The sequence below is a fragment of the Gymnodraco acuticeps genome, unplaced genomic scaffold (genome assembly GCF_902827175.1).
Source record: "Gymnodraco acuticeps unplaced genomic scaffold, fGymAcu1.1, whole genome shotgun sequence".
Classification (NCBI taxonomy): Eukaryota; Metazoa; Chordata; class Actinopteri; order Perciformes; family Bathydraconidae; genus Gymnodraco; species Gymnodraco acuticeps.
Genome location: NW_022991350.1, coordinates 57,350 through 74,809, shown reverse-complemented (window position 1 = coordinate 74,809; position 17,460 = coordinate 57,350). Strand labels below are relative to the sequence as shown.

General features: G+C 48.3%; 1 protein-coding gene across 11 annotated transcripts in view; it reads right to left on the bottom strand.

Annotated features, from left to right (window-relative positions):
* Nucleotides 1–15,864, bottom strand: part of jakmip3 (Janus kinase and microtubule interacting protein 3) — a 106,769-nt gene extending 90,905 nt beyond the window's left edge. For 10 of the 11 annotated variants that reach the window (XR_004571609.1, XR_004571611.1, XR_004571610.1 and 7 more), the window contains exons 1-4: nucleotides 15,545–15,864; nucleotides 13,776–13,970; nucleotides 13,468–13,710; nucleotides 6,757–6,993 (exon numbers count right to left, since the gene is read on the bottom strand). Coding sequence is in view for 8 of the 11 variants with exons in the window: in XM_034240625.1 (XP_034096516.1) it covers nucleotides 6,757–6,993; nucleotides 13,468–13,710; nucleotides 13,776–13,910 (615 nt within the window). In the remaining 3 variants the exon portion in view is untranslated. Of the gene's footprint in view, nucleotides 1–6,756; nucleotides 6,994–7,630; nucleotides 7,664–13,467; nucleotides 13,711–13,775; nucleotides 13,971–15,544 lie in introns of all 11 variants that reach the window. The other variant, XM_034240626.1, reaches the window with a different exon arrangement.
* Nucleotides 15,865–17,460: the final 1,596 nt, after the last annotated feature.

The following is a 17,460-nucleotide window of genomic DNA, read 5'->3' as shown; positions in this document are numbered from 1 at the left end:
AAAACGGCTAAATCGCTTTTGAGAGATTTTAAATCTCAGATCTGCTCAGGCGAAACCTGCTTCACAGGTCTCAGCTCTCAATCCTGCATTATAATATAGGCAGGGCCAGTCTATTGTCGCCCATCAGCTGTAGATAGTTAACTAATTAGAGGGGCGTGCCCCTACAGCTGTGAGAACTCAGCAATCAGGCGTCCATTTTAGGTAGCTCTTTCCTGGAGCGTCAGCTTAAGCGTCAGACAGCCGAAGACTGACAGACATTAGAGTCCTACGGGAGTAAGACTGACAAAGACATTGGAGTCCTACGGGAGTCACGAGGGAGGCAAATCCTACTCTGATTGAGCTGGTGTCTTATTTCTCTTTTCTTTAGTTTTCTAGCCCCTCATGCTATAATCATGTGTATTTTCTCCATTCCTGTTCATGTTTCTTCTCGCAATTATCACTGGCCCCGTGTGTCTCCTAATCGATATAACCGGCCTGCTCTCATCTATCCCACATGCTCCACTGAGATCCAACATCTAGTTTCAGGTGGCCTGTGGAATTGCCAGTCAGCTGTTCCTAAGGCTGACTTCATCTCTGGCTACGCCTCCCTGCAATCTCTAGATTTCCTTGCTCTCACTGAGACCTGGATTACTCCATCCAACACATCCACCCCAGCAGCTCTCTCCACTGCATATTCCTTCTCCCATTAACCCAGACCAACTGGCAGAGGAGGTGGCACTGGTCTCCTGCTCTCTCCCAAATGGAGCTTTTCCCTCTTCAAGCTACCTAACTTCACTCCTTCCACCTTTGAATTCCATGCCGTCACAGTAACCCATCCTATACAGTTAACCATTGTTGTTCTCTACCGTCCACCAGGCGCCTTGGGGGACTTCTTGGAGGAATTAGATCATCTCCTCTCACACATCCCTGAAACTGGCCCTCCCGCTGTACTTCTCGGAGACTTCAACCTCCAGACGGGGAAGATAGACGAACTAACATCCCTGTTAACCGCCTTTGCTTTCTCACTGTCTCCGTCCCCACCGACTCATAAAGCTGGCAATGTCCTTGATCTCATATTCTCAAGGAACTGCGCTACTTCTAACCTCTCTGTAAACCCGCTCCACACATCCGATCACTTCTTCATTTCATTCTCTCTACCCCTTTCCAAACATAACAAACTAATCTCTTCTCATCCTGCACTTGTCCGCCGTAACCTTCGTTCCCTCTCCCCCTCTACCTTTGCCTCGTCGGTGCTCTCAGCCCTCCCTTCCTCTGACTCGTTCCAACTCCTGCCTTCAAACTCTGCTGCAGAATCTCTCCTCTCTACTCTCTCATCCACTCTGGACTCTCTCTGTCCTCTCACATCTCGGCAGGCTCGTCAGTCCCCTCCTGCTCCCTGGCTAAATGATGCACTGCGTGCTAATAGAACCGTCCTTAGGGCAGCAGAGCGGAAACGGTGGAAATCCAAACACCGTGACGACCTCCTAACCTATCAGGCTCTCCTCTCCTCTTTCTCTGCTTCGATCTCTCAGGCAAAAAGCACTTTCTTTCAAGATAAGATCCAATCTTCCTATTCCAACCCGAAAAAACTATTTTCCATCTTCTCCACCCTCTTGGACCCTCCAAAAGCCCCTCCCCCCTCCTCACTTCTGCCAAGCGACTTTGTTACCCACTTTGAAAAAAAGGTTGATGATATTCACTCTTCTTTTTCTGACTCACCTTTACTCACCGCTGGGTCACCAGACCCTCCTTCCACCAACACACTAACCTCCTTTTCCCCTCTCTCTCCAAGTGAGGTTCTTACCCTCATTACCTCTGCCCGCCCTACCACCTGTCCTCTGGACCCTATCCCTTCAAACCTCCTTCAGACTATCGCTCCTGATATTCTACCGTTTCTCACCCATTTCATCAACACTTCTCTAACTTCTGGTCACTTTCCAAACAGTCTCAAGGAGGCAAGAGTAAACCCTCTCCTAAAGAAACCTACTCTCAACCCGTCTGATGTTATAAACTACAGGCCTGTCTCTCTCCTCCCGTTCCTGTCTAAATCACTTGAACGCGCTGTCTTTAAACAACTCTCCTGTTATCTCCATGAGAACAACCTTCTGGATCCGCACCAGTCTGGTTTCAAGGCAGGTCACTCCACAGAAACTGCTCTCATTGCTGTCACTGAGGAACTGCACACTGCTAAAGCAGCCTCCCTCTCCTCTGTCATCATCCTGTTGGACCTGTCTGCTGCATTCGACACGGTGAATCATCAGATCCTCCTTCGCACTCTCCAAAAACTTGGAGTTTCAGGCTCTGCACTTTCCCTCCTCACCTCATATCTGAAAGACCGTACCTACAGGGTGACTTGGAGAGGGTCTGAGTCCGACCCTTGTCAATTAACTACAGGGGTCCCTCAGGGCTCTGTTCTTGGTCCCCTCCTCTTCTCCCTGTACACAAACTCGCTCGGATCAGTCATTAGCCCGCATGGTTTTTCATACCACTGCTACGCTGACGACACCCAATTAATTCTGTCCTTTCCCCGCTCAGAGACCCAGGTCGTCGCACGCATCTCTGCTTGTCTAGCTGACATCTCTCAGTGGATGTCTGCTCATCACCTCAAGCTCAACCTTGACAAGACTGAACTGCTTTTCCTTCCGGGAAAAGATTGTCCCACTCTTGACCTAACAATCAACATCGGCACCTCAGTTGTTTCCCCGACTCAGACTGCAAGGAATCTGGGTGTGACCCTAGATAACAACCTGTCCTTCACTGCAAACATTGCTGCTACAACCCGCTGCTGCAGATACACGCTTTACAACATCAGGAAGATACGTCCCCAGCTGACACAGAAAGCGACGCAGGTTCTGGTCCAGGCTCTCGTCATCTCTCGCCTACTGCAACTCCCTCCTGGCTGGTCTACCTGCATGTGCCATCCGACCTCTGCAGCTCATCCAGAATGCAGCGGCTCGTCTGGTCTTCAACCTACCTACATTTCCCCACACCACTCCGCTCCTCCGCTCCCTTCACTGGCTTCCGGTAACTGCTAGAATCCACTTCAAGACACTGGTACTTGCTTACCATGCTGCGAATGGATCTGGCCCTTCGTACATCCAGGACATGGTTAAACCGTACACCCCAGCGCGTGCACTACGCTCTGCATCAGCCAAACGACTCGCTGCGAGGGGGACCCAAGTTCCCATCGGCAAAAACACGTGGGTTTGCTATCCTGGCTCCAAAATGGTGGAATGAGCTCCCCATTGACATCAGGACAGCAGATAGCTTGCACATCTTCCGGCGCAGACTGAAAACTCATCTCTTTCGACTCCACTTCGAGCGATAGAACTTTTAACAAAGCACTTATATACTGATAAAGGACTGGCTTATCTAAAGCCAGTTGAGTAGCACTTGAAATTTTTTGGCTCTATGAAACCTGATGTACTTATATGATTCGGTTTTCTTCAAGGTTGTGTCTTCCTGGTCGAATGTACTTATTGTAAGTCGCTTTGGATAAAAGCGTCAGCTAAATGCAATGTAATGTAATGTAATAATGTAATAGACAGCGGCGTGTCTTATATACACAAGCCAACATGTTGGCTAGAAAATTCTCTTGGTGTTCAGATAAGGTTAAGGTGAACCTCTTTAGAGCTTATTGCACTCCTCTCTATACTGCCCCCTTGTGACTCAAGTATAAGAAGGCGAGCCTCCGGAAGCTCCAGGTTGCTTATAATGATTGTTTGCGCATACTGCTTAGAAAACCAAGGTGGTGCAGTGCAAGTGAAATGTTCTGTAATGCACGAGTCAACACGTTCCATGCTCTTTTGAGAAATCTAATGTACAAATTCATCTGTCGATTGAATGTTTCTCATAACTCTGTAATTATGCTGCTCTCAAATCCGTGTTTCAGTGCTGTACGATACCAGTCACCTCTGTGGAAACATTGGTATAACTGCCTTTTTTAATTTATATTTGAGTGTTGTATTTCTTTTAATAATGGACCAAGAAATAAAGCAGATGATGATGATGATGATGAAAGGAACAATAAATATGCCATGTTGTGTTTTTGGTGGTTTTTGGTTGTCAACCTATTTTTGTTTGTGAAATGTTGAAGTGATCCAGCTGACTGTATCTCTATTTATTCTGTTTTTGTTTTGTTTTTGTCTGAGATGGGAATCTCATCTCCTATATGTTATTGTTATGTCCATGTTTGTGTCTTTAGCCCCTACAACATTTTTCTTTTAAGTAAATAAAAAAATGTAATAAAAAAAAAATTGGCGGCCCACTTGCAACGCCTCCATGGACAACTAGGGGGCCGTGGCCCACAGGTTAGGAACCCATGGTGATGGAGAGGTTATGAACCTGGGTTCTGCGTTTGTCACTGACGAGGGGCCAGAATAAGGGCCGTTGCGATAGGAGTGCGGTTGTGGGTTTGATCCCAGCCCGTCAACATGTGGAAGTACAGTCTATTTAACACTAGAACCGCCAACGGGGTCAATTTGACCCAGAGCTGTTTTTTATTGTATGTAACTTTTTTTCAATAACATATTAAAGTCTCCCAGTCCGTGACTTTTCCTGAAAGTATGTTATGTAGCACCCTATGTTGTTAAAAATTGTCAATATGAAGTCAGATTGAAGAAATCGGCAAAATAATTATCATTTATACCTATTTCCGCCAAGCGGGTCATATTGACCCCACCCCTTTTCGCGCTATTGCGTGTAAACAAACATGACGTGTTGCTATAGCAACGCCTTTTGTCTACTGCAGTTCCTTATAGATTGAGAGATAGATTGAGAGAGAGAGAGAGATAGATTGATAGCGACAGTCTGTAGTGAAGGAGCGGGCTCCCGCTCACGGGAGACTGCCTGCACTGCGCTCCGCAGCAAACAGCTGTTTGTTTTTCACCCAACAAGGACAACCGCCTCACGAAACCCTATGTTGTACCGTTAATAAACGAAACAATTTAACAAAATTGCTTGTCAAAATACCAATACCACAGGACCATTTTTCTTTGAAAAGCAATACATTCTAATGCTGGGTCAATTTGACCCAGGTGGCGGTTTTAGGTATTACATTACATTACATTACATTACATTGCATTTAGCTGACGCTTTTGTCCAAAGTGACTTACAATAAGTACATTCGACCAGGAAGACACAACCTTGAAGAAAACAGAATCATATAAGTATATCAGGTTTCATAGAGCCAAACATTTCAAGTGCTACTCAACTGGCTTTAGGTAATCCAGTCCTTTATTAGTATAAAAGTGCTTCGTTAATCGTTCTAACGCTCGAAGTGGAGTCGAAAGAGATGAGTTTTCAGTTTGCGCCGGAAGATGTGCAAGCTATCTGCCGTCCTGATGTCAATGGGGAGCTCATTCCACCATCTTGGAGCCAGGATAGCAAACCCACGTGTTTTCGCCGATGGGAACTTGGGTCCCCCTCGCAGCGAGGGCGCAACGAGTCGTTTGGCTGATGCAGAGCGTAGTGCACGCGCTGGGGTGTACGGTTTAACCATGTCCTGGATGTAGGAAGGGCCAGATCCATTCGCAGCACGGTAAGCAAGTACCAGTGTCTTGAAGAGGATTCTAGCAGTTACCGGAAGCCAGTGAAGGGAGCGGAGGAGCGGAGTGGTGTGGGAGAATTTAGGAAGGTTGAAAACCAGACGAGCCGCTGCATTCTGGATGAGCTGCAGAGGTCGGATGGCACATGCAGGTAGACCAGCCAGGAGGGAGTTGCAGTAGTCTAGGCGTGAGATGACGAGAGCCTGGACCAGAACCTGAGTCGCTTTCTGAGTCAGCTGGGGACGTATCTTCCTGATGTTGTAAAGCGTGTATCTGCAGCAGCGGGTTGTAGCAGCGATGTTTGCAGTGAAGGACAGGTTGTTATCTAGGGTCACACCCAGATTCCTTGCAGTCTGAGTCGGGGAAACAACTGAGGTGCCGATGTTGATTGTCAGGTCAAGAGTTGGACAATCTTTTCCCGGGAGGAAGAGCAGCTCAGTCTTGTCAAGGTTGAGCTTGAGGTGGTGAGCAGACATCCACTGAGAGATGTCAGCTAGACAAGCAGAGATGCGTGCGACGACCTGGGTCTCTGAGCGGGGAAAGGACAGAATTAATTGGGTGTCGTCAGCGTAGCAGTGGTAAGAAAAACCATGCGGGCTAATGACTGATCTGAGCGAGTTTGTGTACAAGGAGAAGAGGAGGGGACCAAGAACAGAGCCCTGAGGGACCCCCGTAGTTAATTGACAAGGGTCGGACTCAGACCCTCTCCAAGTCACCCTGTAGGTACGGTCTTTCAGGTATGAGGTGAGGAGGGAAAGTGCAGAGCCTGAAACTCCAAGTTTTTGGAGAGTGCGAAGGAGGATCTGATGATTCACCGTGTCGAATGCAGCAGACAGGTCCAACAGGATGATGACAGAGGAGAGGGATGCAGTTTTGGCAGTGTGCAGTTCCTCCGTGACAGCAATGAGAGCAGTTTCTGTGGAGTGACCTGCCTTGAAACCAGACTGGTGCGGATCCAGAAGGTATAACAATTCTCTGGCGGTTCTAGTGTTAACATGTTTACTGTTGTGGTCGGTTCATCCTCTATAGAAAAAACATGTATTATTATTATCGTTGTTATCTTTGCTATTGTTGAATGTCCTCATAAAGAAGAACAGCAGCTTCCTGTTTCCTGTCCAGCTGTGAGAGTCATCACAGTCTGTACCAGTCTGTTCATTGTGCTTTACCAGTGTGTGTGTGTGTGTGTGTGTGTGTGTGTGTGTGTGTGTGTGTGTGTGTGTGTCTGTCTCACCAGTCTCCTGATCTCTCTCTCACACTCCCTCTTGGTTCGGTTCAGCTCCTCCTGGTGTTGGTGATAAGCTGATCTGAGCTCTGCTGCTCTGGTCTGTCCCGCCTGTTGAGCCGAGCTCAGAGCTTCCTCTGCGCTCCTCTTAGCGCCCCTCAGGTCCTGGATCTCCTGATGGAGGCGACATCGCTCCGAGTCCCAGATCCTTCTGGACTCCTCCGCCTCCAGGTAGGGGGGCCTCACCTGGGGGGGGGGGGGGGGGGTCAGAAAGGTGAGAGACAGACAGGTAGAGGGATGGGGGGCCTCACCTGTGGGGAGTCAGAAACATAACAGAAAGACAGGTACAGGTGTCTCACCTTGTCTGTAGTCCTGTCCCTCAGAGTCAGAACCATGGCAGACAGACAGGTACAGGTGTCTCACCTTGTCTGTAGTCCCGTCCCTCAGAGTCAGAACCATGGCAGACAGACGGGTACAGGTGTCTCACCTTTTCTGTAGTCCCGTCCCTCAGAGTCAGAACCATGGCAGACAGACAGGTACAGGTGTCTCACCTTGTCTGTAGTCCCGTCCCTCAGAGTCAGAACTATGGCTGAGAGACAGGTACAGGTACAGGTGTCTCACCTTGTCTGTAGTCCCATCCCTCAGAGTCAGAACCATGGCAGACAGACAGGTACAGGTGTCTCACCTTGTCTGTAGTCCCGTCCCTCAGAGTCAGAACCATGGCAGACAGACGGGTACAGGTGTCTCATCTTGTCTGTAGTCCCGTCCCTCAGAGTCAGAACCATGGCAGACAGACAGGTACAGGTGTCTCACCTTGTCTGTAGTCCCGTCCCTCAGAGTCAGAACTATGGCAGAGAGACAGGTACAGATACAGGTGTCTCACCTTGTCTGTAGTCCCGTCCCTCAGAGTCAGAACCATGGCAGACAGACAGGTACAGGTGTCTCACCTTGTCTGTAGTCCCGTCCCTCAGAGTCAGAACCATGGCAGACAGACGGGTACAGGTGTCAGTGTGCATCTGGACCCGGTAACGACATTACCTATTGACGCAGCAACCACTGTAAGTTATATTCTTGTTTAATTAGACTTCTCTGTTTCATTTATTCGACTCTGTATAAATTGTTATTGTAGCGTAAACGGCTAAATCGCGTTTGAGAGATTTAAAATAACAACCTAGATAACAACCTGTCCTTCACTGCAAACATTGCTGCTACAACCCGCTGCTGCAGATACACGCTTTACAACATCAGGAAGATACGTCCCCAGCTGACACAGAAAGCGACGCAGGTTCTGGTCCAGGCTCTCGTCATCTCTCGCCTACTGCAACTCCCTCCTGGCTGGTCTACCTGCATGTGCCATCCGACCTCTGCAGCTCATCCAGAATGCAGCGGCTCGTCTGGTCTTCAACCTACCTAAATTTCCCCACACCACTCCGCTCCTCCGCTCCCTTCACTGGCTTCCGGTAACTGCTAGAATCCACTTCAAGACACTGGTACTTGCTTACCATGCTGCGAATGGATCTGGCCCTTCGTACATCCAGGACATGGTTAAACCGTACACCCCAGCGCGTGCACTACGCTCTGCATCAGCCAAACGACTCGCTGCGCCCTCGCTGCGAGGGGGACCCAAGTTCCCATCGGCAAAAACACGTGGGTTTGCTATCCTGGCTCCAAAATGGTGGAATGAGCTCCCCATTGACATCAGGACAGCAGATAGCTTGCACATCTTCCGGCGCAGACTGAAAACTCATCTCTTTCGACTCCACTTCGAGCGATAGAACTTTTAACTAAATCGCGTTTGAGAGATTTAAAATCTCAGATCTGCTCAGGCGAAACCTGCTTTACAGGTCTCAGCACTCAAGCCTGCATTAATATAGGCACGGCCAGTCTATTGATAGAGTGAAGTACAACCGCGTGACTCAGTCATTGTGTACCTTAAAAAGCATTTAAATACCGCATTTAAAATCTGATGAACTCAGTGTGCATCTGGACCCGGTGACGACATTACCTATTGACGCAGCAACCACTGTAAGTTATATTCTTGTTTAATTAGACTTCTCTGTTTCATTTATTCGACTCTGTATAAATTGTTATTGTAGCGTAAACGGCTAAATCGCGTTTGAGAGATTTTAAATCTCAGATCTGCTCAGGCGAAACCTGCTTTACAGGTCTCAGCACTCAAGCCTGCATTAATATAGGCACGGCCAGTCTATTGTCGCCCATCAGCTTTAGATAGTTAACTAATTAGAGGGCCGTGGCCCTACAGCTGTGAGAACTGAGCAATCAGGCGTCCATTTCGGGTAGCTCTTTCCTGGAGCGTCAGCTTCAGCGTCAGACAGCCGAAGACTGACAAAGACATTGGAGTCCTGCGGGAGTCACGAGGGAGGCAAATCCTACTCTGATCGAGCTGGTGTCTTATTTCTCTTTTCTTTAGTTTTCTAGCCCCACATGCTATAATCATGTGTATTTTCTCTATTCCTGTTCATGTGTCTTCTCGCAATTATCCCTGGCCCAGTGTATCTCCTAATCGATATAACCGGCCTGCTCTCGTCTATCCCACGTGCTCCACTGAGATCCAACATCTAGTTTCTGGTGGCCTGTGGAATTGCCAGTCAGCTGTTCCTAAGGCTGACTTCATCTCTGGCTACGCCTCCCTGCAGTCTCTGGATTTCCTTGCTCTCACTGAGACCTGGATTACTCCATCCAACACATCCACCCCAGCAGCTCTCTCCACTGCATATTCCTTCTCCCATACACCCAGACCCACTGGCAGAGGAGGTGGCACTGGTCTCCTGCTCTCTCCCAAATGGAGCTTTTCCCTCTTCAAGCTACCTAACTTCACTCCTTTCACCTTTGAATTCCATGCCGTCACAGTAACCCATCCTATACAGTTAACCATTGTTGTTCTCTACCGTCCACCAGGCGCCTTGGGGGACTTCTTGGAGGAATTAGATAATCTCCTCTCACTCATCCCTGAAACTGGCCCTCCCGCTGTACTTCTCGGAGACTTCAACCTCCAGACGGGGAGGATAGACAAACTAACATCTCTGTTAACCGCCTTTGCTTTCTCACTGTCTACGTCCCCACCGACTCATAAAGCTGGCAATGTCCTTGATCTCATATTCTCAAGGAACTGCGCTACTTCTAACCTCTCTGTAAACCCGCTCCACACATCCGATCACTTCTTCATTTCATTATCTCTATCCCTTTCCAAACATAACAAACTAATCTCTTCTCATCCTGCACTTGTCCGCCGTAACCTTCGCTCCCTCTCCCCCTCTACCTTTGCCTCGTCGGTGCTCTCAGCCCTCCCTTCCTCTGATTCGTTCCATCTCCTGCCTCCAAACTCTGCTGCAGAAACTCTCCTCTCTACTCTCTCATCCACTCTGGACTCGCTCTGTCCTCTCACATCTCGGCAGGCTCGTCAGTCCCCTCCTGCTCCCTGGCTAAATGATGCACTGCGTGCTAATATAACCGTCCTTAGGGCAGCAGAGCGGAAATGGTGGAAATCCAAACACTGTGACGACCTCCTAACCTATCAGGCTCTCCTCTCCTCTTTCTCTGCTTCGATCTCTCAGGCAAAAAGCACTTTCTTTCAAGATAAGATCCAATCTTCCTATTCCAATCCTAAAAAACTATTTTCCATCTTCTCCACCCTCTTGGACCCTCCAAAAGCTCCTCCCCCCTCCTCACTTCTGTCAAGCGACTTTGTTACCCACTTTGAAAAAAAGGTTGATGATATTCGCTCTTCTTTTTCTGACTCACCTTTACTCACCGCTGGGTCACCAGACCCTCCTTCCACCAACACACTTACCTCCTTTTCCCCTCTCTCTCCAAGTGAGGTTCTTACCCTCATTACCCCTGCCCGCCCTACCACCTGTCCTCTGGACCCTATCCCTTCAAACCTCCTTCAGACTATCGCTCCTGATATTCTACCGTTTCTCACCCATTTCATCAACACTTCTCTAACTTCTGGTCACTTTCCAAACAGTCTCAAGGAGGCAAGAGTAAACCCTCTCCTAAAGAAACCCACTCTCAACCCGTCTGATGTTATAAACTACAGGCCTGTCTCTCTCCTCCCGTTCCTGTCTAAATCACTTGAACGCGCTGTCTTTAAACAACTCTCCTGTTATCTCAATCAGAACAACCTTCTGGATCCGCACCAGTCTGGTTTCAAGGCAGGTCACTCCACAGAAACTGCTCTCATTGCTGTCACGGAGGAACTGCACACTGCCAAAACTGCATCCCTCTCCTCTGTCATCATCCTATTGGACCTGTCTGCTGCATTCGACACGGTGAATCATCAGATCCTCCTTCGCACTCTCCAAAAACTTGGAGTTTCAGGCTCTGCACTTTCCCTCCTCACCTCATACCTGAAAGACCGTACCTACAGGGTGACTTGGAGAGGGTCTGAGTCCGACCCTTGTCAATTAACTACGGGGGTCCCTCAGGGCTCTGTTCTTGGTCCCCTCCTCTTCTCCCTGTACACAAACTCGCTCGGATCAGTCATTAACCCGCATGGTTTTTCTTACCACTGCTACGCTGATGACACCCAATTAATTCTGTCCTTTCCCCGCTCAGAGACCCAGGTCGTTGCACGCATCTCTGCTTGTCTAGCTGACATCTCTCAGTGGATGTCTGCTCACCACCTCAAGCTCAACCTTGACAACACTGAGCTGCTCTTCCTCCCGGGAAAATATTGTCCCACTCTTGACCTAACAATCAACATCGGCACCTCAGTTGTTTCCCCGACTCAGACTGCAAGGAATCTGGGTGTGACCCTAGATAACAACCTGTCCTTCACTGCAAACATCGCTGCTACAACCCGTTGCTGCAGATGCACGCTTTACAACATCAGGAGGATACGTCCCCAGCTGACTCAGAAAGCGACTCAGGTTCTGGTCCAGGCTCTCGTCATCTCACGCCTAGACTACTGCAACTCCCTCCTGGCTGGTCTACCTGCATGTGCCATCCGACCTCTGCAGCTCATCCAGAATGCAGCGGCTCGTCTGGTTTTCAACCTTCCTAAATTCTCCCACACCACTCCGCTCCTCCGCTCCCTTCACTGGCTTCCGGTAACTGCTAGAATCCACTTCAAGACACTGGTACTTGCTTACCATGCTGCGAATGGATCTGGCACTTCCTACATCCAGGACATGGTTAAACCGTACACCCCAGCGCGTGCACTACGCTCTGCATCAGCCAAACGACTCGTTGCGCCCTCGCTGCGAGGGGGACCCAAGTTCCCATCGGCGAAAACACGTGGGTTTGCTGTCCTGGCTCCAAGATGGTGGAATGAGCTCCCCATTGACATCAGGACGGCAGATAGCTTGCACATCTTCCGGCGCAAACTGAAAACTCATCTCTTTCGACTCCACTTCGAGCGTTAGAACGATTAACGAAGCACTTTTATACTAATAAAGGACTGGCTTACCTAAAGCCAGTTGAGTAGCACTTGAAATGTTTGGCTCTATGAAACCTGATGTACTTATATGATTCTGTTTTCTTCAAGGTTGTGTCTTCCTGGTCAAATGTACTTATTGTAAGTCGTTTTGGATAAAAGCGTCAGCTTAATGTAATGTAATGTAATGTGTCTCACCTTGTCTGTAGTCCCGTCCCTCAGAGTCAGAACCATGGCAGACAGACAGGTACAGGTGTCTCACCTTGTCTGTAGTCCCGTCCCTCAGAGTCAGAACTATGGCAGAGAGACAGGTACAGGTACAGGTGTCTCACCTTGTCTGTAGTCCCGTCCCTCAGAGTCAGAACCATGGCAGACAGACAGGTACAGGTGTCTCACCTTGTCTGTAGTCCCGTCCCTCAGAGTCAGAACCATGGCAGACAGACAGGTACAGGTGTCTCACCTTGTCTGTAGTCCCGTCCCTCAGAGTCAGAACCATGGCAGACAGACGGGTACAGGTGTCTCACCTGGTCTGTAGTCCCGTCCCTCAGAGTCAGAACCATGGCAGACAGACAGGTACAGGTGTCTCACCTTGTCTGTAGTCCCGTCCCTCAGAGTCAGAACTATGGCAGAGAGACAGGTACAGGTACAGGTGTCTCACCTTGTCTGTAGTCCCGTCCCTCAGAGTCAGAACCATGGCAGACAGATGGGTAAAGGTGTCTCACCTTGTCTGTAGTCCCGTCCCTCAGAGTCAGAACCATGGCAGACAGACATGTACAGGTACAGGTGCCCCACCTTGTCTGTAGTCCCGTCCCTCAGAGTCAGAACCATGGCAGACAGACAGGTACAGGTATCCCACCATGTCTGTAGTCCCGTCCCTCAGAGTCAGAACCATGGCAGACAGACAGGTACAGGTGTCTCACCTTGTCTGTAGTCCCATCCCTCAGAGTCAGAACCATGGCAGACAGACAGGTACAGGTGTCTCACCTTGTCTGTAGTCCCGTCCATCAGAGTGAAAACCATGGCAGACAGACAGGTACAGGTACAGGTGTCTCACCTTGTCTGTAGTCCCGTCCCTCAGAGTCAGAACCATGGCAGACAGACAGGTACAGGTGTCTCACCTTGTCTGTAGTCCCGTCCCTCAGAGTCAAAACCATGGCAGACAGACAGGTACAGGTACAGGTGTCTAACCTTGTCTGTAGTCCCGTCCCTCAGAGTCAGAACCATGGCAGACAGACAGTTACAGGTGTCTCACCTTGTCTGTAGTCCCGTCCCTCAGAATCAGAACCATGGCAGACAGACAGGTACAGGTACAGGTGTCTCACCTTGTCTGTAGTCCCGTCCCTCAGAGTCAGAACCAGCCCGTTGAGTCGTTGTATTTCTGCGTCTTTGATCTTGATGACCCTCATTAGCTCCATCTCGTGTTGCCGTAGTAACGTCTCCCGGGTGATTGACAGCTCCCTCGTCCTCTCCTCGTGCAGTTTGGTCTTCAGCTCCGTCAGAGCCAATGAGGATCGATGATGCTCCGCCTTCAGCTCCTGGCTCTTCTCCCGCTCCAGACGGCTCACCTGTGGGAGGGAGGGGTTAGTGCTTGTCATATGACCCGGGGAATTCTGGGACTTGTAGTCCTGACCTTGTTCTTCTCGTGCTGGAATTCTATCTGGATGTCCATCAGTTTGGCCCTCAGCTCCTCATTGGCCACTTGGAGAGTTGCCATGGCGTCAGGCCGCTCCCCCTTCCCTCGCCCCCCCACTCCTCTCTTTGACATCACCCCCACCTGCAGGCTCCGCTCCCAACACCTGTCCGTCAACCTTAGCTATGACTACATCTGAACACCACACACACACACACACACACACACACACACACACACACACACACACACACACACACACACACACACCACACACACACACACACACACACACACACACACACACACACACACACACACACACAACACACACACACACACACACACACACACACACACACACACACACACACATTACAGTACTACAGCAGTACAGCAGTGTATTATGGTACCATGGTACTATGAGTACTACAGCAGTGTGTTACAGTATTATGGTACCATAGTACTGTACTACAGCAGTGTGTTACATTATTGCGGTACCCTAGTACTGTGATACTACAGCAGTGTGTTACAGTATTATGGTACCATAGTACTATGATACTACAGCAGTGTTTTACAGTATTATGGTACCCTAGTACTGTGATACTACAGCAGTGTTACAGTATTACGGTACCCTAGTACTGTGATACTACAGCAGTGTGTTACAGTATTACGGTACCATGTTACTATGATACTAGATCAGTGTGTTACAGTATTACGGTACCATGTTACTGTGATACTACAGCAGTGTGTTACAGTATTATGGTAACATAGTACTATGATACTACAGCAGTGTGTTACAGTATTATGGTACCCTAGTACTATGATACTACAGCAGTGTGTTACAGTATTATGGTACCATAGTACTGTGATACTACAGCAGTGTGTTACAGTATTATGGTACCATAGTACTATGATACTACAGCAGTGTGTTACAGTATTATGGTACCCTAGTACTATGATACTACAGCAGTGTGTCACAGTATTATGGTACCATAGTACTGTGATACTACAGCAGTGTGTTACAGTATTATGGTACCATGTTACTATGATACTACAGCAGTGTGTTACAGTATTATGGTACCATAGTACTATGATACTACAGCAGTGTGTTACAGTATTATGGTACCCTAGTACTATGATACTACAGCAGTGTGTTACAGTATTATGGTACCATAGTACTATGATACTACAGCAGTGTGTTACAGTATTATGGTACCATGTTACTATGATACTACAGCAGTGTGTTACAGTATTATGGTACCATAGTACTATGATACTACAGCAGTGTGTTACAGTATTATGGTACCATAGTACTGTGATACTACAGCAGTGTGTTACAGTATTATGGTACCATAGTACTGTGATACTACAGCAGTGTGTTACAGTATTATGGTACCATGTTACTGTGATACTACAGCAGTGTGTTACAGTATTATGGTACCATAGTACTGTGATACTACAGCAGTGTGTTACAGTATTATGGTAACATAGTACTATGATACTACAGCAGTGTGTTACAGTATTATGGTACCATAGTACTGTGATACTACAGCAGTGTGTTACAGTATTATTGTACCATGTTACTATGATACTACAGCAGTCTGAGAGTCAGCAGTATCCGAGGCTCTGCAGCAGAGTTCAGCTGAGAGGAAAGGTAACACACACTACATGACTGTTACCAAGGCAACACACACACATACTCATACACACTGACAGTTCATGCCAAACTGAACATATACACACACACACACACACCAAACACTTACCGGCCAATAGTCAGCCTGCAAATCTTCATCGCTGAGTGTGTGTCTCTATAAATGTGTGTGTGTTTGTTGCTCTATAAATGTGTGTTTGTCAATAGGTTAGCTTTATATCCTCAGAATGCTAACCAGCTAGCTTCACTGCAGCCATCTAAGTGTGCGTGTGTGTGTGTTGCCAGCATCAGACTCCCTCCACCTGTCTTTCTCTCTCTGTGTGTGTCTGTCTGTTAGCAGTTAGCTCCTTTCAGTGTGTGTGTGTCAGTGCATCTCTGCAGCCTCTGCTGCCGTCCTCCTCTTCCTCCTCTTCGTCCTCTTCCTCCTCCCAGCATGCTTCAGGGTGACTCACAGCTGCTGTCTGTCTCCCTCTGCTGTATATCTGTGATATACACATGACCAATGATAAACACACACACACACACACACACACACACACACACACACATCATGTATACATCACTTCAGGGGACATTACATTGACTTACATGCATTTCCTGGAGACTTATCCTACCCTTAACCATAACCAACACATGCCTAACCCTATATAGAGGCAATGGACGTCCACTCTCGGGAGACGTCCGAGAGTGGTGCGGTTACCCAAAGTGACAGACCTAATTTTACACAGGAAAAGGGTTTGAAACGTTGGGAAAAGTGATGTAAATAGAGGCAGAGTGAACCTGTGAACCCAGAGAGCAGGCTGTGCAGAAAATGTAAAAATGTATCCGAAAATAGTGCCTCATAAGGCGGGTAGAGTCCCCTGTCAACTCCTCTTACATTCCTCCAGAGTCAAAATAGTCAAATTCACTTTTTGGAAAACCAGTGAGACCCAGGAAAAAGGGGGGGGGGGGGGGGGAAATGAACAAAAGTATACGAAAATAGAGCCTCATACACACACACACACACACCCATGGTCCAGGGGAGAGGCTTTTGAAATCGTGCATTATGGCAAAAATTCAGAAAAAAAGATGAATCAAACCTCGCTCTATCCTGTTGAGGTTGACGCGAGACACATGTGTGTGACTCGAAGACACATGTGTGTGAAAGTACAAAATGTCACTTTTTTCAGGAATAAGTGTTTGAAATGCGGGGAAAAGTGCATCAAAGGACGGACTAATGACCTCCAGCATGCCTCCATAACTTGGGCATTTAGGTTATTTCACACCTCCAGGAGAGAGACCGCGAAAACCACCTCTATGTGGCCCCTCACAGACCACCAAAGGACGAACTACAGACCTCCAGCATGTCTCCCTCACATGGGCACTCTGCTTATTTCACACTACCAGGAGAGAGACCAGTAATGGCACCTCTATGTGGCCCCTCACAGAGCCCCAAAGGACGGACTAATGACCTCCAGTATGTCTCCCTCACATGCGCACTTCCCTGGGCCCCCAGACTTAAGCACTCCCCCGCGGACTAAACCCAGATGATCACACCCTCCAGAACCTCATGCCCCTGGTAACCCTAAAAGGGGGATGGATTTTGCGGTGCTTTACCGTCCGCCCATCGGCATCCATATTCGGCCTTATTCACGGCACCACCACCCCCTCCTGTGGAGGATGTTCTCATGCCCCTGGTAACAATTAAAGGTGGTGGATTTTGTGGTGCTTTTCTGTCAGCCCATCAGCATCCATATTCGGCCTTCTTCACGGCACCACCACCCCCCCTTCTGTGGAGGATATTCTCATGCTCCTGGTAAACCTTTAAATAGTCTGATACTACCAGGGCTCATCACTGCACTTTACAAGCCAAAAATAATGTTTAAATGGTCGGGAAAAGTGTTTTTAAACGTCTGGAAGAGAGTTTTAGCCTGTCATTTTGCACGATATCATTTAACATTGAACCTCTCCTGGAAATGCACAGAATATGTGCATTTTCAGGAGAGGGTCAATGTTAAATGATATCGTGAAAAGGACAGGCTAAACCCC